General features: G+C 54.2%; 1 protein-coding gene across 1 annotated transcript in view; it reads left to right on the top strand.

Annotated features, from left to right (window-relative positions):
* The window catches only part of PTPRE (protein tyrosine phosphatase receptor type E), a 96,720-nt gene that overhangs the window by 68,660 nt on the left and 2,383 nt on the right, over positions 1-25,677 (top strand). The window contains exons 6-18 of the mRNA XM_082854103.1: positions 176-266; positions 4,781-4,857; positions 5,608-5,644; positions 7,443-7,540; positions 11,811-11,930; positions 13,194-13,357; positions 16,899-17,034; positions 17,311-17,460; positions 17,786-17,879; positions 18,862-18,938; positions 20,103-20,237; positions 23,317-23,442; positions 24,318-24,484. Of these exons, the coding sequence (XP_082710229.1) occupies positions 176-266; positions 4,781-4,857; positions 5,608-5,644; positions 7,443-7,540; positions 11,811-11,930; positions 13,194-13,357; positions 16,899-17,034; positions 17,311-17,460; positions 17,786-17,879; positions 18,862-18,938; positions 20,103-20,237; positions 23,317-23,442; positions 24,318-24,484 (1,472 nt within the window). The remainder of the gene's footprint in view (positions 1-175; positions 267-4,780; positions 4,858-5,607; positions 5,645-7,442; positions 7,541-11,810; positions 11,931-13,193; positions 13,358-16,898; positions 17,035-17,310; positions 17,461-17,785; positions 17,880-18,861; positions 18,939-20,102; positions 20,238-23,316; positions 23,443-24,317; positions 24,485-25,677) is intronic.

Raw genomic sequence — 25,677 nt, 5'->3', positions numbered from 1 at the left:
CCAGTGCCGGCCCAGCGCCTGAGGCAGAAACTTCCACGGGCAGGAGCAGAGAGACGGGCCCGGCACTGGAGGTGCTCAGAGACCAGGTTTCCGGACTCCTGCGCTCAGTCGGGAGGTGACGTAAACACGGTGTTGGGTTCCTCACGTTTATTGCTGACCCTGCGCTTCCTTCTAGTCTCTGCCGTCCGGACACGTACCAGGAACTTTTGAGCTGGCCAATAAGGAAGAAAACAGAGAGAAGAACAGATACCCCAACATCCTTCCCAGTAAGCGTTTACTTTTGTTGCGCGATGGGTGGCATTTTGACTCAACTCAGCCTTGCCTTGCAGCTACTGGTGACCCTGCCTGTCCTGACAGCAGATGCGCGGGGGCTTGGAGGTCAGGGCCTGGGTCAGTGCAGCGGCTCAGCCTTCGCAGCTGGGAGTCTAGGTGTCTGTCTCCCGCCCCGGACTTGGGTAGCCTGTGTTGCTCTGGGTCTGGCTGCCAAGCCTGTGCTCGCTGTTGAGACCTGCGCTGCCTGGTCTATTTGCCCAAGAGGGGTTCCCCCCGCACCGGCTGGCAGGGCTCCTCCTGTGGACCCAAATTGTGCCTGGGTCTCGGGCAGCTGGTGGCCCTGGGCATCTCCCGTCTTGGACTCAGTGCTTCTGCCACCAGCAACAAGGCTTCTGTACCAAGGACAGAAGTGGCAGAATAAGAGAGCTGTCTGACATTGGCAGCTTGGTGGGAAGGCTTAGAAGTAACTGGATCTTTACCACCACAGCTAAAGGTGGCCATGGGCTGGGGAGGGCGGCCTCCAGGGGGTGGGGGGCCGGGGAGCAGACACATCTGTCCAGGGGCGTTGCTGGATGGGCTGCGCCTTGGCCTCGGTGCCAAGACAGACCCCCAGAGTTCCAAGCTGCCTTTGTGGAAGCTGGCCCGGGCGGTGTGTGATGTCCTTCCTCCATCCTGGACCCTCCTGTTGGCTTTGCCATCGGGCTAACAGAAGGACAGCCTCAAAAAACTCCAGGGAGTTCACGTTTGAACCCCAAACCAAGGCCTCCCGGCGTCCCAGGGAACACCTCCCTTCTGAGGCGGTGCTTCCGTGGGGTGGAGCCAGCTGGTCTGTGCTGGCCCTTGGCATGGCGGCTCCTGGTTGCATTTTTAGGGTTAGAATTGAGTCCAGCGGCTCTGTAGGTAGGAGACGTTGTGGTCCGCCTCATCTGCAGCGGCTCTGTAGGTAGGAGACGCCGTGGTCCGCGTCGTCTGTGTGGTGTCTGGACTATTGGCCCTTGATAGAAACAATTCTTTCCCATCTTACGTGCATAGGGTTTATTTGTGGTTTTGTTTGGGTTTTTTTTGTTTTTTTGTGGGTGTTTTCTGCAGAGCCCACCATGAGCCTGGGTCAGCCAAAACCAGAGAAATTAACTAAGTAGTCTGCCATCCCACACATATTTGTAGAGGCAGCCAAGGGAGCACCAGGGAGACGGGTCAGGAGGCCACTGTGGTCACACAGCCGAGCTGAGAGGGTGGCTTGGACCAGGGTCGGGTTCTGCACACACTGCAATGATCACGTTGAGAGGACTTGCTGTCAGATTGGGTGAGGCTTATCGGAGGCAAGTTTCTCGGCTTGAATAGCTCAAGGGAAAGGAAAACCAGGCAGGAGGTTGGGAATCTTTGGAATGTTGTTGGTCGAATAAAAATCGGGATATTTGGAAGTTAGCATCTAGTATTAGTTGAATTAACTAGCTTAATTAATTACTTGATGCGTTGACTGCAGAACGTACCCGTGGAGGACCCACTCAGCGCCAAGCCCTTTCCCAGATTCCTCGCCTGCATTCCTGTCCTTATCGCTCACTGAACACTGTATCTTTTAAAGCTAACGATTACATTGCTGATTAAGAGTAGTTTTGGTGGGAGCTCAAGCGGGCGGAATTAGCAGCGGGGTGTAGGAATTACCTGCACCCACCACTGCTCCCAGATGTGGTGGCTGGGGGAGTGGGCGCCGCCTCCCCAGAGGATCACCAACGGGGACCAGCAGGACCTGGTCCAGCACAGCATCTCTAAGCTGTGTCCTCCAGCTCGTACTGTGGAAGTGAGTTGGCCTTTCCTGCAGGTATGAAAATGTGGGTCCTGCCTCAGCCCTTCCTGGCCCGGGAGTGCCACGTCAGTGGTAATTGAGGGCGCTGGCCATCCCCAAGGGCCCACGGGACCTCTGCCAGAATGTGAGTGTTTCATGTTGGTGGGAGGATGCGTTTACGGAGCAGTGGCCTGGAGATACTCGGGGTGGGCCCTGGAGATGGCCAGCTGGGTGGCATCTGGCGTTTGGCATCAGCCAGACGTAGGAGAAGCGTATCTGATTAAACTGAGCAGTTGGCCAGAGATGCCCTGGGCAGCTGGATCACGGGGATATCGTGCAGGGGGCTCCCAGGCCTGCTCCCCCCACCCCAAGGCTGGGAGACCCTTCTCTTACTCAGATTGAGGTCAGGGTCAACGGGCAGGGAGAGGGGCGGGGGCCCAAGGCCCTCAGTCCGGTACACCTTCCCTGCCCCTCCCCCTCTTCCCCGAGCAGAGATTGGCTGTAAATGTATCTGATTTATGAGGTGCCCCTGGGGCAGGAGCCCAGTCCCGGATGTGGCTCTAGGGAGCTCTGAGGACAGAGGTCAAGATGCCGGGTGTGCTGAGAGGCTGCCTGTTCCAAGGGCTCCACGGCCGGTAGCAAGAGAGCATCCTCTTTTCTGGAAAAAAAAACGCCAACACCTGGTAATGTTAGGAAATAGTGTTTTGAAAGAGTAGTGCGACTTTTTAGAATAAAAAGACAGGAAGCTCTTAGAACTGCAAGATGCTAAATCTAACCAGAACGCTATTTTTTACCCCCGGCTTTCTATAGCCGTCCTCAAAAGGGTAAATTGGTCCAAATTATGTTCAACTAGCTTTATACGTGTTCAGCTAGAGCTATTTCTGCCTCAGGGCTGTCAGCCCCTGAGCAGAAGGGTCTCATGACCGAGCCTTTGTGGGCTGTGAGTTTGAGCTTGGGCACCGTGACAGCCCTGCGTGGGCCGTGACTGACCCTGAGAGCTGCACTGGCTGTGCTCGCTAGCAGCAGTGGTACCATGTCCAGACAGCTCGCAGTCAACCCAGCTTCCTTCCATGTAAATGGGAGACGTACAGCCTGTGACTAGGAGGGGACAAAGCAGGGGCCAGGACGTGGAACTATTCAATAATTAATGCAGTAAATACGTACGAAGTAACCACCGTGCGCTGTGCCCAGCGCAGCATAATAAACGCGGAAGCAGCTTGATCCCTGGGCCCCGGGCCGAGTCTGGGCATCCTTCATATTTCTACTCCTGGGAGCGGCCGGCCACTTACACACCAGCGGGGAGACCCAGGGCCGGGGCCACACCACCTGTAGGGACCCATAAAACCATCTAATTTCTTTGTGAATCAGAAGAAAATATATACGTAATCCAGCCTGGTTCACACTCATCTTTTTTTTTTTTTTAATAAATGTATTTATTTATTTTTGGCTGTGTTGGGTGTTTGTTGCTGCGCGCGGGTTTTCTCCAGTTGCGTCGAGCGGGGGCTACTCTTCGTTGCGGTGTGCGGGCTTCTCATTGCGGTGGCTTCTCTTGTTGTGGAGCACGGTCTCTAGGCGCGCGGGCTTCAGTAGTTGTGGCACGCAGGCTCAGTAGTTGTGGCTCGTGGGCTCTAGAACGCAGGCTCAGTAGTTGTGGTGCACAGGCTTAGTTTCTCCGCGGCATGTGGGATCTTCCTGGACCAGGGCTCGAACCCGTGTCCCCTGCATTGGCAGGCGGATTCTTAACCACTGTGCCACCAGGGAAGCCCCTCACACTCATCTTTATACCAACTACTAATACAGTTGTAAAGTAAAATGTGTAATTTTTTTCCTTTGGAGAAAGGGGCCCATGAAGGCAGAAGTGATGTGGACCCACGTAGGTCACATAGGGCCCTGGTTGAAAACTCTTCCACATGTGTGTACACACAAATACATACCACAAGCATACTCATACACACCACAGACACACATATACACCACACTCACATAAATACAACACACATTACACACACTGTATACAAGACACACCACTATACACCACACAAGTACACCCCACACACACACACACACACACACACACACACACACACACACACATCACACACAGCCCTCCCTGGTCGGCCCTCCCACACTGGAAAACCGCTTGTACCACAGACCAGAATCCTCCAGGCAGTGACCCATCCTGCCCAGGAAGTCCGTGTGAGTGTGGCTTACCTTTCTGCTCTGGGGCAGACCTGAACATGAGGACTGGGGTCTGGAGTCCCAAACCCCAGAGCCTTGTGTCCGTGTGTCCAGAGGCAGAGTTGTGCTCCTCCTGGAAAGCCTGGGAGACTGGACCCCGGAAGTGGTCCTGAGGGTACCCGCACTGGTCAGTACTGGGGCCTGGTTTGGGGTTCAGAGGATATTGCCATCACACTGTAGGGGTCCCGCACGTTCTGCTGTGTCTACGTGATGGTTCAACAGACCAACTCCTGGACCCTGAAATTCTTACCTGTCATCATCCCACAGGTTGTATTGAGCTCCTGTTTGGGGCCTGGCTTGTCCTCAGTGCTGAGGTACAACAGGTGCTTCCCCAACCTCAGGGCACTGAGGATCTTGTGGGAATGTCTAAGAAGAATGTCCCTTCTGTCCCGTGATCACCATGGTTATGTCCTTTGTAGTGTTTAATACTGTGCATGTGATTCCCTTGTCCTAATGTCATGGTTTTTGTGTTGGGTTTTTTTGCAGATGACCATTGCAGGGTAATTTTAAGCCAGGTGGACGGAACCCCATGTTCAGACTACATCAATGCTTCATACATAGATGTAAGTACGCCCAGCCCCCCACCCAGCATGACACTCATGCCTGGACCATTGGGGGTTGAGTGTGAATCATGACCGTTGGACACTTTCTTCTCTGGGGCCACAGATGTAAATTGTCACAACTTTCCTGAGCGCAGTGGCCACACTGGTCACAGCACAGAGCATGAAAGTGCTGGGCCTTTTGAATTAGCACCTGTGTCAGGGATTTGTTCTTAAGATGCAGATAAGCCCTGAGGATGTCCATTACAGCATTATTTGTATCACTGACCAAACAGAACAGAGGGGACCAGTTAAATAAATTGTGGTAAAATCATACACAATGGATTATTAAGAATCCATTTTAGTTGAACCTTAAAAGATCATTTAATAGAAATTTTTAATTATCATAAAAATTCAGTATAAGAGAATGTGTACATATTAACCAATTTAAATATATATGTATATACACACATATATATATATATACACATATATATATATATATATATATATATATATATATATATATACACACACACGTGTGTGTCGGTGTTTCTGCTTGTGTGTGTGTCTGGGAAGGTATTCACAGAAAAAATACTGGAGAGGGATATACAAAAATAGCATGTTATTTCCGGAATTCCTGGCGAGTTTTCTTCGTACTTTTCTGTGTTTTCCAAATTCTTCACGATGGATACGTGTTATTTTCCTAACAACAACAAAATCCTTCCACAACGATAATTTTGAAAAATTACAAATCTGATTTTATTTTTCTAGGGTTATAAAGAGAAGAATAAATTCATAGCAGCTCAAGGTAAGCTTTTTGTTAAGTTACTTTCTGAACATGATTTTGGTAAAATGGCACGGAAGGCGATTGCTTCTTTATCCGGTACCAACCATCCTGAGGGTTTATGTCGGCTTTTTGTACGTGTGTGTGCTGCTACATTTAAATATCTGATCAGAGTCCGTCTAGCCTTTCCCGAGGCACAGAATTCAACGCTGTCATGAATCTCACACAGCACTGCCACTCACTGTGTCTGCTTCACTGGCCAGGAGTGTCCCATCCCCTGCGAGCTGGCCAGAAATGCAGCAGCTCAGGCCCCACCCCCAACCTGCTGCTGTCCCTGAATTTGCATTTTGGCCAGCGTTCCCAGGTCATTCTGCTCAGTAGAGTTTGAGAAGCATTATACTGTGAGGTGATGAAACTCCTCCTAGGAGCAGGGTTTCAAAGGAGCAGAAGAGTTGGAACCTCTGAGAGCATATGCCCCCCGTCTGTGGTCAGTGCAGACAGACATGGAGCGTTTGGGGGCGTCTGTCATACAACAGGCATGTTAGATGTGCAGCCACACGATGTGTATGTGCAGAAAGACACACGATCTGTTTCCACACCTGCATGATTTAACCCAGACACCCAGTGGTCTGGGTTGCCACTTCAGCGTGTCGATACTTGCGTTAGAAAACCTTGAACCTCCCTCGGCTGGCTAAGCTCTACGTGGCTTCCAAGTTGTCGGGTTTGGGGATTACTTTCAATCCAGCATCTCGTCCATCTGCCCAGGGGTTGCATCCCCAGGAGCCAGTACTGGTGCGGTTGGGTGTCATTGGAGCTAAAACTAGGTTTCCTGGACGTCCTGACTCCTCAGCAAGGGTCTTTAGAGCTGTGGGTCCCCAAATTCAGTGTAGATCAACATCTTAAATGCACATTCCTTGAAAACTAGGGACATACACGTACGCCCACCGTCCCTCAGGAATAGGCCCAGCTTTAAATGTCAGAAAACCTGACAAACACCAGCTGACACCAATAGAAACGTCTTTTTCGTTCTTATAAGCAGACGTCCGGGGAAGCGGCGCAGGGCCGGGGCGGCAGCTCAGGGGAGAGGGGCCTCTTTTATACCTCTCCGCCCTCCATGGTGTCATCCTCAGGGTCACAACATGGCCTTCTGCACCTCGAGGCGCTGTGTCCCTAATAAGGCAGGAAAGAGGGCGATGGGCAGAGGACTTTCTTCCAGGGACACTTTATCTTTTGTTCAGATCCCCTCCCCAGGGACTTCAGCCCACATCTCACTGGACAGCGTTACTGGCTGTCAGGGCAGCCGGAAGATGAGATGTTTTCAGAGGAAGGGGGGTTAGACATGGCGCACGAGTCATTCAGCCTGCAGTCTCTCTCTCTCTCTCTCTCTCTCTCTCTCTCTCTCACACACACACACACACACACACACACTCTGCTTCAGCAGTTCTGGATGGAGGGTCATATTCTGAGGCTTTGATAAGCACCCCAGTGGCCACAAACCACTTTGACAGGCAGCTTGAAACCCAGCTCCCATTTGAATAGCCTTGATGGCCCAGGAAGATCATCACCCAGCTGGGTCTTACTTAGCTCCTGAGGATTTCCCAGCCCCAGCGGGACATCGGGGGGGAGTGGCAGGACAGAGTGGAGAGGCTGCCACCGACTCTGGTTCTGGGACTCTGTAGGGTGTTAGATGGACCGGCAGGCCCATCACCCCCTTCCTCGGGGCGGGGGGGGGAGCCGTTCCCGGGGCCTGAGGGCCAGGGCCACAGGCCTGGGGCTCGCAGCGACCTCTCGGTCTGACTTTGGGACCATCGTCTGCTCACAGGCCCTAAACAGGAGACAGTGAATGATTTCTGGAGGATGATCTGGGAGCAGAAGTCTGCAACCATCGTCATGTTGACGAACCTGAAAGAAAGGAAAGAGGTAAGCCCAGCCTCTGAGTCACAGGCACTTCCTTCTCAGCTGCTTTGCTGGGGGTATGCTTACCACTTCCTTTTCCTTTCTCTCCCCGCTCCCCCCGCTGCTTATCACTGCAGAAGAGAAGAAACACCCAGTGGCTCACAGCATTTTTATTTTGAAATAAATTCTCTGTGTTCCAAGGATCTCACTGTCTTAGACTATGATGTAAAAATGGTGCAGAATTTTCTTCTTTCAGCTGAGGGTCATCCCTGGTGGGCTGCTCCATGGTGGGAGTGATGGATTTTAATATGGAGGTCTTTAGTATGTTGGACATATAATGTGTGGAGCCTCAGACCATAAAAAAAATGATTTCCCGCGTATTACTCAGACCAGAGAAATGCATTTGAAAAAACAAGGCGTATTGAAGTAATATTGATTTGTCGTGTCAGTGTGTTTAATTAGCTGTTTCTAATTATGCTAATTATGTAATGCATGTACATTATAAGGACTTGAAATCTCTAGGTTAAGCTGGTTCATTTCCTACGGGGACGGGTACACGTTGGCCTCTGTCTCCTGGACAGGGCTGCCCCAGGTGGGCTGCATGTAGTCAGCCGCCCGGCAGACCCCTTACGCAATTTCTATTCCACTGACGGGGGCTGGCGCCAAGCGGAGAGCACGTGAATGTAGATTATGTCAGGAGGTGACAGAAAATATAAAGGAGAGTAACGGGGACAGTGGTGGCCCGGGAGGGACAGACCACCCGGAAGGCAAGGCCAGGCTGAGGGTGCAGAGACGCCGGGGCATTCTCATGCCTGCGAGTCACTCACTCTTTAGCCAAAGGGAAACAGACCCCTGTAGGATAAACCAGAACACAGCATGACTGTGGCTCTGGAGGTGTGGAGGAGAGGAGGGGCGGCCCCCCGTGGGTCCTGGGCTAGGACCGGGGCAGGAGGGCTCATTTAGGGGGTGATGGTGTCGCTGGGTCTCAAAGACTGGGCTGGTGCGGGGAGGGACTGCATGGGATGCAGCTAGAGAGAGGCACTGGGGCGGGGAGGTGTGTTCGCAAGGCCGGGAGCAGTGTGCTGGACCCAGAACCAGGACGCCCACACAGGGGACAGAGCGGCCACAAATGCACCAGGGAACTGGGGCTTGGGGCTTGAACGTCGGGCTGAGACAGGTGGGCAGTGGACGCCCTCGGCGGGTTTCTCAGCAGTAAGCAGGGGCCTGTGCTTTAGGAAGTGAGCTCTCGCTCGCTCTCCAGAAGGAAAGAATTGGGAGCTGGAGGCACGGACGCTGGCGGCAGGGAGACTGTTCTTCTCGCAGATTGCAGCATGAGGGCCAGCACGAGGGTGGGCGCGAGCAGGCCAAGAGGAAGACCCAGCCTGGCGAGAGACGTCTGTCCTGCTGGCCTCTTCCCAGGGTCTGCGTGTCCTGGCACTCGGCCAGGCACGGGCCCGGAGGCACTGATCCCCCCCCGACCCCGCGCCCTGCGCTCCATCATCACGCACTGGCCTGGGGCTGGCTGGCCTGTCCCTAGCAAAGCCCAGGCAGCTTGGCTGGGGCCCGGGCTGGAGGGCGGGGCTGCCGGTTGAGATGGAAGTGACAGGCCGTGGGGAGCTCAGCTGGGGCAGGGGTGGGAGGCCAGGCGGCAGGCGGGGCAGCCCTAGCGGCCGCCACCAACACTAATTGGTTCCGCCCAAAAAAGCACCAGATTTTTGCATCTATGTTCATCAGTGATATTGGCCTGTAGTTTTCTTTCTTTGTGACATCCTTGTCTGGTTTTGGTATCGTGGTGATGGTGGCCTCGTAGATTGAGTTTGGGAGTGTTCCTCCCTCTGCTATATTTTGCAAGAGTTTGAGAAGGATAGGTGTTAGCTCTTCTCTAAATGTTTGATAGAATTCGCCTGTGAAGCCATCTGGTCCTGGGCTTTTGTTTGTTGGAAGATTTTTAATCAGTTTCAATTTCAGTGCTTGTGATTGGTCTGTTCATATTTTCTATTTCTTCCTGATTCAGTCTTGGCAGGTTGTGCATACAATGGAATATCACTCAGCCATAAAAAGAAATGAAATTGAGCTATTTGTAATGAGGTGGATAGACCTAGAGTCTGTCATACAGAGTGAAGAAAGTCAGAAAGAGAAAGACAAATACCGTATGCTAACACATATATATGGAATTTAAGAAAAAAAAATGTCATGAAGAACCTAGGGGTAAGACAGGAATAAAGACACAGACCTACTAGAGAATGAAGTTGGGGATATAGGGAGGGGGAAGTGTGAGCTGTGACAAAGTGAGAGAGTGGCATGGACATATACACACTACCAAATGTAAGGTAGATAGCTAGTGGGAAGCAGCCGCATAGCACAGGGAGATCAGCTCGGTGCTTTGTGACCACCTAGAGGGGTGGGATAGGGAGGGTGGGAGGGAGGGAGATGTAAGAGGGAAGAGATTTGGGAACATATGTATATGTATAACTGATTCACTTTGTTATAAAGCAGAAACTAACACACCATTGTAAAGCAATTATACTCCAATAAAGATGAAAAAAAAAGCACCGGAAGAGGCTCCACACACTTTCGGGTCGGGGAGAGGAGAGGGGTTTTCTTTTGTTTTCCAGGGAGCTGGGATGGGGCTGGGGAGGGCCAGCCTTCTGTGTGTGAATCCTGCCCTGGCCTTCCTCTCTCACCGGAAAGGGGAGGAACAGGGGGTTCCCGGGCAGGGACACGGCCCCGGGGGGGGGGGAGGGTGGCTGCACGGGAGGTGTCCCCACGCTCTGGGCAACTGCTGCGGCAGGACCTGGCCCTAGAAGAGGAGGCTGACCTGGAGCCCCGTGTCCCCTGGGACCAGCTGTCCCCTGGGACCAGGCTTCTGGGGGCTCGTTTATAAACATGAGACACAACGAGCCCAGTGCAGAAGCGGTGGGACTCAGAAGACGCCCCCAGCTCCCCCATCAGTGATCCTGTTGCTACGTTACTTGACATTTTCCCTCCATCTTTCTCTACAGAAAGATCCTACTGCATTTTTCTGTCTCTGTGACTCAGAGCTGGCCTGCTTCTGTGTCTTGATTTTCACCGTTTCGGATGAAAGCATTTCTCAATAGAGTTCCCTTTTTCTTCATCGCTTACACTTCTGTTGTGGTCTCCCTGGCTTCAACATCCTGACTTGACGTTGCGAGATGTAGCTGCGCTGGCATCTCATGATCTGATGGGAGGGAGGGGACGGCACCCGCCATGTAGACGGGAGGCCGAGGGCGTGGAAACAGTGCACACACTGAGCCCTCTGGGGGCCTGAGAAACAGCCCTCGGGTCCCCGAGTGAGAGTTTGTCAAAGTGAGAATCTCTGGAGGGTCCCTAGGAGGCCAAGACTGTCCCGAACCAGGACCTTCAGGGCTTGGTTTCTCCTCGGGGTCCCTTCCGAGTCACCCGGGCCCGGGCCGTGGAGGGGATGTTGTCTGGTGGGTGTCATCACACAAGCTCTGGGCACTGGTGAATACCAGCTGACTCTTGTTTTATAAGATTATTAGTGACTCGACAGCTGTGGCCTGTGGGCAGTTTCCAGGGTAAACGGCTTGCTGACCCCAGGGCCTCTCCCGTGGCTGTGGAGCCGGTGTCTCCCCCTTAGGCAGGCCTCATGCCTTCAGGTCCTCCTTGTAGGAGGACAACCTGGGATCAGGGGCCGGAGGCCCCATCCCCACCCTGACCTGTGGCCCTTTGGTAGTGCGGGGGGAGGGAAGGCAAAGGAAGGGCCTCTCCGTGACCGCGCGCCTGCTCCGCAAATTCCCACATCGGGCTCCTCCCGGCTGGAGAAAAATTAGGACTGTTCAGCTGACCACAGGCTCATGACTCTCCCACAGAGGACGGGTGGGATTGGAATTTAGTTCGTCCTTGGTGCTGGGCAGGAAAAACGACCCGCTGAGTGCGACAGGTAGTGTTTGGGGAGCACGTGGTCCTCCAGGGCTTAGGGCGGCCCCTCCCAGGTGAGACCACTTCTGCTCTGGTCCCGGGCTCTGCAGGGAGCAACTCAGCCAGACGGTTCGGTCGATGTGTGGGGTTAGCGAGTGGATGAGTGAATGAGACATGAACTGGAAATGGTCCGATCCTGGTCTCAGCCCTGCCATTCATCAGCTGTGTGGCCTCAGTTTCCCCATTGATAAGATGGAAACACAATTCCCCAACTGAGGACTGTTTCACGGGAAGCTGGTGTGTGTGAGGCCTTGTGGCCATGGCCAAGGAGGGGGCAACGAGGTGCTCCAAAGTCCCCACAGACCTATTGTTTCTGTTCAATTGTTCCACGCAGGAGAAGTGCTATCAGTACTGGCCGGACCAGGGCTGCTGGACCTACGGAAGCATCCGGGTGTGTGTGGAGGATTGCGTGGTCCTGGTGGATTATACCATCCGGAAGTTCTGCATTCAGTCCGTAAGCACGTTACATCCTGGACTTTTCTGGAGAAGCCGGGTAGGGAGTAAATACCCATCTACGTTTATAATAGGAAGCGCTTTGCCCGCGGCTCTCACGAGTGGAGGATGAGGCTGGAGGAAGTGCTGGGCGGGGATGTGGGACGGTCGTTAGTGGGCCCAGGCGGTGAGTCTGCAGGGCAGATGGCAGACAGGTGCACGTGGGCCTTGAGTCAGTGCCGGATGTTCCTGGCTCCCAGGGACCTTTCTGGGTGGAGGAAGTCGAGTCATTGGGGGGGGCCATGGGGGTCCCCACTCAGTGACACAGTGTCATTTCACACATTGGAATGGTGAGGTGAGGTTTTTTTAGCAGTTTCAAAATTATATCTGAAACACCTCATTAGTTTTCCCACTGATTTCCTGCTAATCCTTCCTTCCCAGAAAGGATTTAAGGCAGTCTTCAATATATACCTGTATGCAAGGCAGATGGAGTAGAGGTTTAAGAGATTAAAAAAACCCAGAAAAGACAGAAGGTCGTGTCGTCAGGAATCGAAGGTAGAGTGAGGGGTGTAGTTAGATTACAAAATAAGAGTCCGAGGTTCCGAGAAACCACAGCAAAAAAGGAAAGAGGATGAGCTTCATCGTTCTTACTATCCCCGGCCTGCTTGCCTCCCCAAAACACACACACACACACACACACACACACACACACACACACACACACACACACACACAACTTCCCAGTACACCTTATGGCTTTGGGCAGAGAACCAAACCTGGGTTCTGGGTAATAAAATCTGAGAGAGGCTTTGAGGCATGGGGTGGAGGGGTCTCCCGAGGGTAGGCCAACCACATCTTTTCCCCGAAAATTAAGACGCTTATGAGAGTGAAAGCTTCTGCTGTTGGTAGTTACACAGGCATAAAAGCTAAGCCCCCTGGGATGCAGCCACCCTGCTTCCCAGCGGGGTCCATGAGCCCTGGGGCCATCTGTAGGGATGTATCTGGCTGTCTGGGGCCTGGCCTGGCCTGGTCCTGGGACAGGTGACCGTGGGTCCTGCTCTGCTGCCCCTGCTGCCACGGTGCTGTGTCCAGAGCCGGCAGTGAGAATCAGGGTCTCTCACTCTGGGGCGTCCAGCCTTCACTGATGGGCCCCTCCCTGCACCCGTACCCGTGGCTGCCCACGCCTGGATGGCAGAGGGGGACCCCAAGCGAGCATTCTCAGAGCGTGATGCTGGGGAGGCGCAGGGGCCGCGCCACCGGCTCACACCTCCGTGCATCCCCGCAGCAGCTCCCCGACGGCTGCAAAGCCCCTCGGCTCGTCTGCCAGCTGCACTTCACCAGCTGGCCCGACTTCGGAGTGCCTTTCACCCCCATCGGGATGCTCAAATTCCTGAAAAAAGTGAGGACACTCAACCCCACGCACGCCGGGCCCGTCGTGGTCCACTGTAGGTACGTGCGGGGCGGGGGCCACGGGGCGGGCCCTCCGGGGAGGACTCAGGCCCTCACGGGTAAATCACCAGGGGATGGAGAGCCAGGTGGGCAGAGGGGCAGCAGGGGCGGGCGATGCGAAGGCACCTCCCAGACACCGGTGCAGCTCAGAGAATCCCTCAGGGCAAGAGCTGGAGGGATGTTCCCCATCCGGGGCGGGGGAGCCCTTTCCTCAGTGCCACCGGGGGAGAAAGCCTAATGTTGGGACCACACAGAGCCGAGAGGCCCAGGTTGGTGGTGGGGATGGAACTCTGCCATTCACCCCCCGGGGACCCTCAGGTCACCTCCAGGAACAGAGTTGGAAACCGCGCTTCTATAGGGGGTCCACCTGACCTCTCTCAGCAGAGGTCTCCGCGTCTGTGACGGGGAGGACAGCCTCGGAGGGGCTGCGGTTACAGCCGCAGCAACGAAGGTGATGGAAGAGCAGGTTATGAAGTGATTGCTTCTCCCAGAGCATGTTCCCCTCTGCCTCTGCATACCGGGACGTCCTCTGGTTGTTCTCACGCTGAGCTCTTATTTGCTCTGAGCTCCCCAAGCCATAGCGTCAGGGCTCAAATCCACCCCCTCTGTAGCTCATGACTAAATGCAGTTCGGCTTCGAACACGAAAATCGCGGTCATGAGAAGGCCTTGGACTTCCGGGGGGCCGGCTGGCGTGTGCATGTGTTGTTTTTTAAGACAAAGGCACAAAGATGAGAACGTTCCCCAGCCATGCTTCTCATTCTTTGGTGGATGCACGGTCAGAACCCGAAGGTGCTGGCCAGATCTTTTCTCTGCCCCAGCCCAGGGGCTTCTGCTGTGCCCCTCATTGCCTAGGCTGGGAGGTTTGGGGGTCGCTGGGGCGGGGGGGAGCGCCTGGCATCCTGGCCAGGGATGGAATCCTGGATCTGCACCTGGGAGCTGAGCAACTACACATCAGGTGACACCTGTAAGAGTCCCGTTACCTGGCCCTGCACGCTCCTCCCAGCAGCTGCACTGGAGGGGGTGGGACATGGTCGAGCCCCGCTTGGCCCCCTCGAGGCGGCAGCCCCTGTTCTCAGACGCCCTGGAAGCCAGGGTCTGCATGCCATTTCTGCTGAACACCCGTGTGGCAGGTTCGGAGCACCTGTGTCACTAGGTGCAGGTGCCTTTGGCCCCTGGCAGGGCTGTGATGCTCAGAACGGCCCTGTCTTTAACAGCTGGAAACCCAGTGTCCAGTCAGCATGACACCCAGTGAGCAGGGCCCTTCCTCCTCAAGCCTGGACAGCCGGGCCACAGGCCTGGGTTCCCGCACGGGGATTTCTGAGAAACCCCGCAGAGATGCGGGCCCGCGTAGCCGAATCGGTGGGGTCGACGCCGGCGGCTTGTCATCGGGTGGAGAGTTTGAAGGGCCCTCCGCTGGAGCAGCGGCTGGCAGGGAGCTCTGTGCTCAGTTCCCGTCAGCTGCAGGAGGCCACCGGCTGTGCTCTGCAGGGCAGGGGATGAAGAAGCAGCCTCTGTGTGGCATCAGGGGCGGCTGCGGGCAGCTGTTCAGTGCTGTTCTCTTCTGATGCCTCTGGGTCCACCGTGCGTGTGAAAACTCAGTATGCGGCCCTCCCCTGCTCCCCTCTCCCTCACCACAGGTGCCCCGGGCAGGTGCATTTGCCCTTCATCTTGGTTTCCATCCTTGGTTCCCCTGTGGCTGTGAATCTCAGCCTTTGCCATTGAACACAGAAGTAGTCTCTTGGGGTAATGCTTTATTTCCGTGCCGCCAGTGCAGGTCCTGGCCCTCCCTGCTGCTCTGTGCTCTGCTCTGCCCCCGCGTTTTTGTGTGCGTGGAAGGGAAGCCCTTCTCTGGGGGTCTGCTTCCCCGCAGAGCTGAGTTCCCCTGCAGGCAGTTGGGTGGTCTGGGTGCTGCCTGCAGGGGGTCACGTGGTGACAGCGGTTCCCACCAGGAGTTCAGGCCAGCCAGAGCCCCCCCGGAACAGGGAAGAGGCTCCCATGGGCTGGCAGCCTCCGGTCTCGGGGGGGGGGCGGACCAGACCTCCTCATTCCTCCACGTTCATCTTCTCACGGGGTCTCCTGGAGCTCCAGAATGTGCATCGCCTGGGGGTGGGAGGTTTCTCGATTTCCTTCTCTCTCCCACACTCATCCTCAATGTCTCCCCCTTAATCCCTTAAAAAGAACCCACTGCCTGCCTGCGGTCCCTGTACAAACAGCAGGGAGGGTCTCTAGCTAGGGCTGTGAGCTCTGCACCAGCATCCAGGGCCCAGGAGGGAAAGAGCGCCGGGCCCGGGGCCTTTCCTCTTGGAACCGTTGCTTTCCCCGCTCCCAGGTGCTCCCCTGCCCTCTGCCCCGCGTGCACCTGGGCCTCCCGGGCTCTCGCAGCCTCCAGTCCTCTATTTCCTGGTCCTTACCGCTGCCCTGTTGGGTGGGGCGCCTTTAACTGGCCCTGCACCTGATGATTTCCTCTTACTCTGCGTTTGTAAAGAACCAAGGCTCCCGAAGGGGCCTCTCCTGTCTCGCCTGCTTCCCCTCCCCTCGGTGTGATGAGCGGGGAGTCCTTCCAAGGGCGAGGGGCTTCACTGTCTGTCCTAGCACCATTCTGGAGACTAATGGTCTGGAAAGAGTGGTACCACCCTCCCCGCAAAAAGAGGAACAGGGTGGGGGACTTCGTTCATTAAGTTGTGAGCCTTTTCGTTTAAAACGTCACTTGGGCTGCAGGGGCCAGAGGGGGAAAGCCCCGTTCGGCCAACTAACCCGACAGACACCTGGGCCACCACGTGCAGTTCTGGTCGATGCCGCACATATGAGTCTGGGCCATTAGGGGTTTATTCGTCCAGCGGATGTTGGCTGAGTCTGTTTGTGTGCCCCCTGAGCCCTGGGTGTTGGGGAGACACATATGGACGGCCTGCACTGGCTGGTGGGCGTCTAGATGAGACAGGTGGGCGGGGGGGAAGATGTCCGGAGACTGCTGCGGGGACAGCACTGGGAGGGAAGGAAACCCGAACCCAGGAATGGAATCGGGCAGCTTCCTGAGGCGGGAGACCTCTCCGTGGAGCCCCTAAGGACCAGCTGGCCCCAGCCAGCCCGGAGGTGAGGGCTGGGATCCCAGACAGAGCCCCCATTTGCATGACCTTGGCTCCAGGGCCAGCAGACCTGGCCTGGGGTTCTCCACTCTTATGAAGAGCCTGGAAAAACCATATCAAGCATGACAATAAAAAATCCAGTTACACAAGCGATAAGGAGAAGATGACATTTGGTAATAGAGGAAAAATTACCTGTACAACTCACCCGAGGCTTAGGACACAATTTCCAGGCAGAGGGAGAGATTTGACGTCTTTTCACTAAGATTGTGGTGCCCTCTGGTGGCCTCGCGTGGATTTGCTCCTTATTAACCGCGGAAAGTTTGCGTTCAGGGATGAAGTGGAAGTCTCTGTGGAGGGCGGGGTGTCCTCCGGTCCAGACTGCAGGCGTGTTCCGAGGCCCCGTCGTTCATTTCGGGGAAATGTGACTCACGACTTGGCGTATTTCTTTCTCGCCAAGCGCGGGCGTGGGCCGGACGGGCACCTTCATAGTGATCGATGCCATGATGGACATGATACACGCCGAGCAGAAGGTGGACGTCTTTGATTTCGTGTCCAGAATCCGCAATCAGCGGCCTCAGATGGTTCAGACAGACGTGAGTAATACCCTCCTCGGGCCCAGCTGCCCGTCCTGGTGTGAGCTTCGCACAGCAAACCCAGACGCCCCAGGATGTGTGCCCTCTCCCCAAGATGGTGCACGCAGAGTGGTGCCCGGCGGGGAGAACGTCCTCAGTGACGCCCGCTCTCACGCTGTCAAGGCCATAGATGCTCGCTTTAAATGGCCATTAATCTGACTCTGCCCCCAAACCCCCTTCCCTTTACACAAAGAGAAGAGAAGGGCCCCCTTGGAGCCCACCTGCGTCTCCCCGCAGATGCAGTACACGTTCATCTATCAAGCCTTACTGGAGTACTACCTCTACGGGGACACCGAGCTGGACGTGTCCTCCCTGGAGAAGCACCTGCAGACGCTGCACGGCGCCACCACCCACTTCGACCAGGCCGGGCTGGAGGAGGAGTTCCGGGTAGGTGCCGACTTAAGGGCCACCTCTTACACGAAGCTGCTTTCAGTTGCTTCCCCCCCCGATTGACCCCAGAAAACGCAGGGGAGCCGTCCTGCCCGTGACTTCCGAGGGAAGAGTACTGGGGACTTTCAGAGCTTAGCAACCACCTGTGCAGGGGGGCGTGTCGTGCATACACTTTTATTTCCCAAGACTCAGGAAGTGTCTGGAGAAGCAGACAGCTGTTTCCATTGAGCAGGTGCCGTTGACGGTAGAGCTGTTAGAAGGCTGAGGGGTCTCTCGGGAATGTCCGGGTTCTCACTGCACGGCTGTGTCCTCTTGGCCGCAGAAGCTGACAAGTGTCCGGATCATGAAGGAGAACATGAGGACAGGCAACCTACCGGCCAACATGAAGAAGGCCAGGGTCATCCAGATCATCCCGTGTAAGGCAGCCCGGGCCGCGGAGGGGAAGCCCTTGAGGCAGGCGTGATCGGGCTGGCACCCTCTGGCTTCAGTTGCTAAGAAGTCATTGCCCACCCACCCCTGTAAACCAGGGCTCAAGGGCAGGACGCCCTCTGGGAGCTCTGTCAAGTGTGGGGAAGGCACGAGTGACCCAGACAGTCCTGTGGGTGTCAGGCGGGCAGCTTGTGACCTGGACTTGGAGGCAGGAGAGGGAGGACTTCCTGGAAGCGGTGAGATTCTGGCCTGACTCTGCCTCCTGCTTCTGCATGTCATCCAGTTCTACCCCGAGCCTGGGCAGAGGCGTGGAGCCCCTCGTACACAGAGCAGGGGTCCTGGCCCAGGATGTGTAGCAGGACCAAACTCAGCTGAGACCTTCCAGGAAGGGGCCTGGGGACGGGCGAACCATGGGCAGGGTGGCATCGGGCACTGGGCTGCCCGGGGTCTGGGGGCCTGCGGGAGCATCAGAGGAACCTGGGGGGAAGGGGAGGGCACCCACCTTGAGGGGAAGAGGACGCCTCATCCAGACGTCCCCTCCACCTCCCCGCCCGGGCTCAAGCGCGGGCAGGAGCGGGTCTCACGTGGACCTGCCCAGGCAGGCAGTGTGTGGGCTGAGAAAGTCCGGTCTTTGCGGCTGTGATGTCGCGGGCCGGCTACCCCGGGCTGCCTGCCTGGCCACACTCCTTTTACTCTTTAAATTTACTTTAATGCTTACGTTTTGGTAGGAATTACCTCAATTATGACAAATGAGAACGATAAGTGGATTACTTTAGAACTTCCCTGGTAAAACACAGCTTCCTGGGCCACTTGAATTAACCTATTTTAGAAAGTAAACCTTCCTTTGAGTTGACTTTTTTTTAGTGATTTTATCCATAAGTTTTATGTCGCGGAAGCTCCTAGCAGCATGTTCAAGTTTGCAAGGCAGGATGGGGTTGGTTCTGACCCAGGGGACACACTGCTTTGCAGATGACTTCAACCGCGTCATCCTTTCCATGAAAAGGGGCCAGGAGTACACGGATTACATCAACGCGTCCTTTATAGACGTAAGTGCAGCGGCCCGGCCCTGCTTGTGTGCCTGGAGAGGACGCATGCTCTCTTCATCTGTAATCACAGAGACTCTTGATCAACTTGCTTTCACAATCAGAAAGGATGGACACGCCCACAGAAATCGAAACCATTTCATTAGCAGACACTTGCTTAAAGAAAATGAATAAGGAACTTTGGAAATAGAGGATGTAGGTGTGCTGCTAAATAATTTGCTATTTTTCCATTCTGCTTTTTTTTTTTAATTTATTTATTTATTTTTGGCTGTGTTGGGTCTTCATTGCTGCACGCGGGCGTTCTCTAGTTGCGGTGAGTGGGGGCTACTCTTCATTGCGGTGCGCGGGCTTCTCATTGCAGTGGCTTCTCTTGTTGCGGAGCATGGGCTCTAGGTGCATGGGCTTCGGTAGTTGTGGCTCGCGGGCTCTAGAGCGCAGGCTCGGTAGTTGTGGCGCACGGGCTTAGTTGCTCCACGGCACGTGGGATCTTCCCGGCCCAGGGCTCGAACCCGTGTCCCCTGCATTGGCAGGCAGATTCTTAACCACTGCGCCACCAGGGAAGCCCTCCATTCTGCTTTTAATACATAGTGACTTCCCTTTTCCCTCTCTGTTGCACACCACCTGCTATCCGTGCTTGTACGCGCTTTCTCTCGCATGTGCTGTGCGTGGACAGCACGATTGTGTTCAGGCCCAGTCTTAGGCTGCTTCGTGCATAGCAGAGTTAGCTGATGAATGGGCAGGAGAGAGCACAGCAGCCAAGTCCGTGCAAGGGTTTTTGTTTGCAGATGAGAATGCTGTGCCAGGGGTCACTTGGGCCCGAGGGGAGGACCTGGGACTTGAACCCACTTCCTCTAACTCCATGCCCAGGCTCGCTGCCCCACTGCGATGCTAACTTAGCTGTGACACATCCAGACATGTTAGAATCAAAGCCAGCCCAAGCAAGGGGTTCATGATACCCATTCAGAGGTGACCTGGGGCTGAAGGGGGGCTGTCTAGCTTGGGCATCTCGACCTGTTTTCTGAGCGTGTGCCAGCTGGATTGGCTCAGGCCCTGGAAGTCTGGAGAATACTGTCCCTCATCCGGCCCTGGGCTGTCCTATACTCACATGTCCCACGGTGGAAATGGGTTGGAAGGAAGTCGGACTTTAACCTCTGCTCCCATTTGAAGGGCTACCGGCAGAAGGACTACTTCATCGCCACCCAGGGGCCCCTGGCGCACACAGTGGAGGACTTCTGGAGGATGGTCTGGGAGCGGGAGTGCCATACGATCGTGATGCTGACCGAGGTCCAGGAGAGAGAGCAGGTCAGGGCGCCGCCCAGCCCACCTGTGGGGCCGTTAACACACACCAGGTGCAGCCCACCTGATGTGACTACCTGTCCCTTGTGAATGTCTCACCCGCTGTCGTCTGTGAGGCCAGGCCACAACCACTGAGGAGGGGGAGAGGCTGGAAATGGAAAAGGTTTTATTTCATCACCACGCCCACCACAAGTTAATCGTAACTACCCACTGGCTTTATTCTTAGCCTACATTTTATTTAACCTGGCTTGAAATTCTGCCATCTTGTGTTTGCCACAAATACAAATTTGGTCACAACCTGTTGAAGAAAAAGACATTTATTCACTTTTTTTTTGAACAGAAAGACATAGGTATTGATATATGTACCTAATTAGTATAGTTCTGGTAAAACTGAATGAGTTAAACATTTCTTTTTTCCCAAAGATCCATGCATGGCCTTCTTGTTTTGTGTTTTTTGTTTTTTGGGGTTTTTTTTCGGTATGCGGGCCTCTCACTGTTGCGGCCTCTCCCGTTGCGGAACACAGGCTCCGAACACGCAGGCTCAGCGGCCATGGCTCACGGGCCCAACCGCTCCACGGCATGTGGGATCTTCCTGGACCGGGGCACGAACCCACGTCCCCCGCATCGGCAGGCGGACTCTCAACCACTGCGCCACCAGGGTAGCCCTGGCCTTCTTGTTTTTATTTAATAACGTAATAAACAGTCACAAACCCACCATCCAGCTGAAAAACCAAACTTTTGCCAATAATGTACATTTTTCCAGATTCTCCCAAGAGGTAACCACTGTCCTGAATTTGTGTTTTTTGATTTCTTTGCTTTTTAAAACCAGTTTGGTTGGGATATAATTCACATACCATACAATTCATCTTTCTAAAGGATACAATTCAGTGGTTTCTAGTATATTCAGAGTTGTGCAGCATCACTAATTCCAGATCATTTTCATCACCCCAAAAAGAAACCCCATACCCACAAAAAAATCACTTACCCACTTCCTCCCTGTAGTCCCTGCAGCGACAAATCTACTTTCTGACTCCATGGATTTGCGTCTTCTGGACATTTCGTATAAGTGGAATCATACACGTCTTCTGTGATTGAGCTCTTCCACTTAGCGTAAATGTCGTCAGGGTTCATCCGTGAATCAGTTCCCCGCTCTTTTTTACTTTTTATTGTATAAATATACCACATTTTGTTTATTCATTCATTAGTTGATGGATATTTGCGTTGTTTTCACTTGGGCTATTATGAATAATGTTTTGAACGTTCATGGACAGGTTTTTACATGAATGTTAACTTTTAATTTCTCTTAGATAGATACCTAGGGGCAGAATTGCTGGGCCATATCATGACTATATTGCAAACTCATATCACTTAACATTTGGAGGAACTGCCAGACTGCTTTCCGAGCAGCTGCCCCGTGTTGCATTCCCACCAACAATGCACAAGGGTTCCATTTTCTCGCCATCCTCATCAACACTTATCATTATCTTTTCAATTAAAGCCACCCTAGGAGATGTGTTCTTAGCTTTTTTAAAAAATCTTTTGATATCACGTGTGTGTATTCCTAAAGAAACAACTGTTTAGTTTTGTCTGCTTTTGAACTTTATTCAAAAGTTGACTTGGGGGCTTCCCTGTTGGCGCAGTGGTTGAGAGTCTGCCTGCCTATGCAGGGGACACGGGTTCGTGCCCCGGTCCGGGAAGATCCCACATGCCACGGAGCGGCTGGGCCCGTGAGCCATGGCCGCTGAGCCTGCGCGTCTGGAGCCTGAGCTCCGCAACGGGAGAGGCCACAACGGTGAGAGGCCTGCGTACCGCAAAAAAAAAAAAGAAAGTTGAGTTGGTTTTTCCACTCAGAATTATGCATTTGATATTCTCCTATGTTGCTGCCTATAACTATGGCTCATTCATCATTATTTCCTTATACTCCACAACACAAACTGTACATCCTGCATCCATTGACTTTGCCCCTTCTCCTGTCATGGGCATTTGGGTTGATTCCATTCTGCTGTTTTACAAACAGTGCTGCGGGTACTTTCTTGTACGTGTCTCATGGTGCACAAGGAAGAGTAGGTTCCAAAGAGGCAAAATGCTGCACTGGAGAGTGTGTGTGAAAGTTTGAATTTGCAAGACATTTCCTAATGGCTTTCCAAAGTGGTTGTGGTTTCCATAGTGGTCAGTGGGGAATATCATTCATCGACATCCCTAGGGTTGTCTGATGTCCTCATTTTTGTTAATTAAATAGGTATAAACATCATCTCTTTGTGTCCTTGATTTGCACCTCTCTGATCCCTGTGAGGTCAGGAATCACTATGCATATTTATAGAGGACATGTTTCGTCTTGTGCAAAGTGCCTGTTCATGCCTTTCACTCATTTTTTTAGTGGGTGGTTTGCCCTTTTCTTATTGATTTATAGGATTTCTTTACGTATTCTTGGTACGGATCCCTTGTTGGTTTTACGTATTGCAAATATCTCATCCCAGCTGATGGTCTGTCTTTTCATTCTCTTGATATTTTTGGATGAAGCAGAGTTAATTTGATTATAATCTGATGTTGCAATCTGCTGTATCATGGTTGGTTTGCTCTTTGGGGCTCTTGTTTGTTAAATCTGTCCCCCAAAATGAAAAGGTATTTTCTTCTTCTAAGGCTTTCACAGTTTTGTTTTTGACGTTGAGTCTGACCCTGTCTTGGTTTGTTTTTATCAAGGTTCAAGGCTACCGTATATGGTAGGGCAAGTTCTACGCTGCCCAACTCCAGGAGGGGCTGGGGCATTCGTATCAGCCCAGGTAGGGTGTGAGTCAGGGATCCAGTTCCCTTTTCCCATACGGAGAACTGATTTCCCAGCTCCATTTACTGACTAGTCTCTCCTCTGTGTCATGTCACTTCTGTTCTGTATCAAAGTTGCGAATACACGCATGTCTGTTTCTGGACTCTGCTCTGTTCCCTCGGTCAACAGGCACTGGTAGCATTCACATTCGTGTTCATATGTTATTTTCGTGGTCAGACGAAATACGTTAAATGCTTTGAGAGCAATTCTGCACCAGATCGTCAAAACTGCTAGCAGCAAATTCTTTTTATGTTATCCCCCAAGGATAAATGCTGCCAGTATTGGCCAACAGAGGGCTCAGTGACTCATGGAGAAATAACGATCGAAATAAAGAGCGACACCCTTTCTGAAGCCATCAGTATACGAGACTTCCTGGTCACTTTCAATCAGGTATTGTTGCCCAAGCCCTTTAATCTCTTGTGGACATCACTCGGGGTCTGCTTGTCATTGTGCCAGAGTGTCCTGCTCCTTCAGGCTTTTCCGGAGCCCCAAGTTAGATTAGTATCGACGGCCAGTGAGGACAGTATGAGCTGTGTTATCAAGTGGCCGATCTCCCATAAGATTTGACCTCGTGGTCCCCTGCCTCCTTGCTGGAGCACGGGGATGGTGGGGCAAAGAGGCCAATTCCGAGAGGCATCCCGCTGCCACCCGCTCCCCAGGAGCAAAGACCGTGGCCGAGAGCAGGAAGAATGAGTGGATGAATCCACAGAGGCGTCTCTGGGGCTCTCTGCCATCCCCCCTCCCCACCGGGTCTTGGGCACTGCTCCCTGGCAAGAATGGGGACGCTGTGTGTCAACTGTGGGTAAGATGACCCACCTATGGGATTTGATTCTGAGCTCAAGGCGGTCAGAACAGTGAAACCCAGCTTTGCCCAAAGACTTGTTCTCCTCCACGCGGGTCGCAGAACGACCCAGGAACGCTTGACTCAGAAACTCCTCATCTCCAGCCTTGAAGGGACGTGTAGGGTCCTGGCCTCTTAAAAAAAGGGATGATTCCTGTTAGCTCCAGCAAAACTGCCGAGGATCCCGTAGAGGGGTCTGGGGGGCCCTGGGGACTCAGAGGCGCATCCTCTGAGTGTCCTGTCCCCACCCAGAAGGAGGCACTGCTGGCCTTCTGCTTTAGGGTGGCCATGGCCTACAACCACCCTGACCGGGAGGCCAGCCACATGGGAACTCTGCTGGCCGCCAGACACCGTGGCCCGAGTCCCCGGGAGGGCAGGGGAGCCTGCGGTGGGGCAGCACTGAGGCGCCCTTCCCGCCTGGCAGCCCCTGGCCCGCCAGGAGGAGCAGACCCGGGTCGTGCGACAGTTCCACTTCCACGGCTGGCCGGAGATCGGGATCCCCGCCGAGGGCAAAGGCATGATCGACCTCATTGCGGCCGTGCAGAAGCAGCAGCAGCAGACGGGCGATCACCCCATCACCGTGCACTGCAGGTGAGCGGCCCCTGGGGGCCCGGGCAGCCCTGCTGGTGGGGCGGACACAGACCCCACGCCCGGTTCACTGCTCCCAGTAGCATCATTTGCCTGGACGGTATCCTTGCCCTTCCCTTACGCACGTCACATAACGCAAATGCGTAGGTGTCATCTTACCATAACACGCAGAAGCATTTGGGCAGAAGGAGTCAGGAAATGCCTCAAACACGCACTTCTTTGTGCTTTTTAAGTTGTCGGGGAAAAAAAAAAATTGCCAAGCACCGCTCCGACAAACCCTGAACTTGAGTCGTCTTCGTTTTGAAAGGCCGTCTGACTCTGGCTGGTGCGCCCACCCAGCACAGCAGGAGGCTCTTCTGAGCTTCTCACGGATGTCCAGGCCGGGGTCCATAACGGAGGGCCCACCGCTCCACGCCCTCCCTCTCAGCCCGGCTCCCGAGTTAGGCCCAAGGGCAGAGGGACACACTAGGGGGACCCCTGGACACAGCTGGACGCCCCCAGAAGAGACTTTGAAAGACGGCATCACGAGGGTAGAGGGTGAACCGGCTGAACCTAGACACCTGCCAGCTCACCTTTTTGCTGGGCCAGGCCCCCCTGCTGGCAGGGGCCTTGACCGCCCTTGCAAAGCTCTTCCTCGCGTTTGGGGAGTTGGATCTCGGGGCTGCTGATTTGCCTCCAAGGCTGCACTTCTGTTCCTTTGTCTGCACGTGTGACTCCCACGTTTTGGCGACTGCCATTGGCACCGACCCACTTTGCCTTGTAGCTAATAACACCCAGCGTGGAGGGTTTGGGCCTCTTTCCTTGTCTGGGACCCGCCTGGCGCACTTCCGGCCTGGCCAGCAGGGAGAGCACACGCCTCGGTTTCCAGTCCCTGGTGCCTTTGTAGATGTCGTTTTGAGTTCCTTTTTGTTCCACCTCTGCAAACCCAGACTGAGCTTAACACGTGTTGGGCACCAGGGATGCAAAGGTGAAGGAGACCCACAAGGTCATCCCACCTGTGGGAAGGCAGACCCAGGGAGAGCAGCCGTAGAGTCAGCCCACAGGTGGGATTCCAGGGCCCAGAGGGCAGCCGTGCATCCCCAGAGGGCTCCCTGGAAGAGGCCAGCCAAGCCCGCCTCCATTAGGTCTGGTCTACACAAGGAAGAAGGGAAATGGTTCCACCAGCTTAAAAACTTGTAACCGGTCCTGATTCAACT

The sequence above is a fragment of the Leucopleurus acutus genome, assembly GCF_964270905.1.
Source record: "Leucopleurus acutus genome assembly, chromosome: 14".
Classification (NCBI taxonomy): domain Eukaryota; kingdom Metazoa; phylum Chordata; class Mammalia; order Artiodactyla; family Delphinidae; genus Leucopleurus; species Leucopleurus acutus.
The sequence above is the reverse complement of the archived record's forward strand: the minus strand, read 5'-3'. Positions and strand labels throughout refer to the sequence as shown.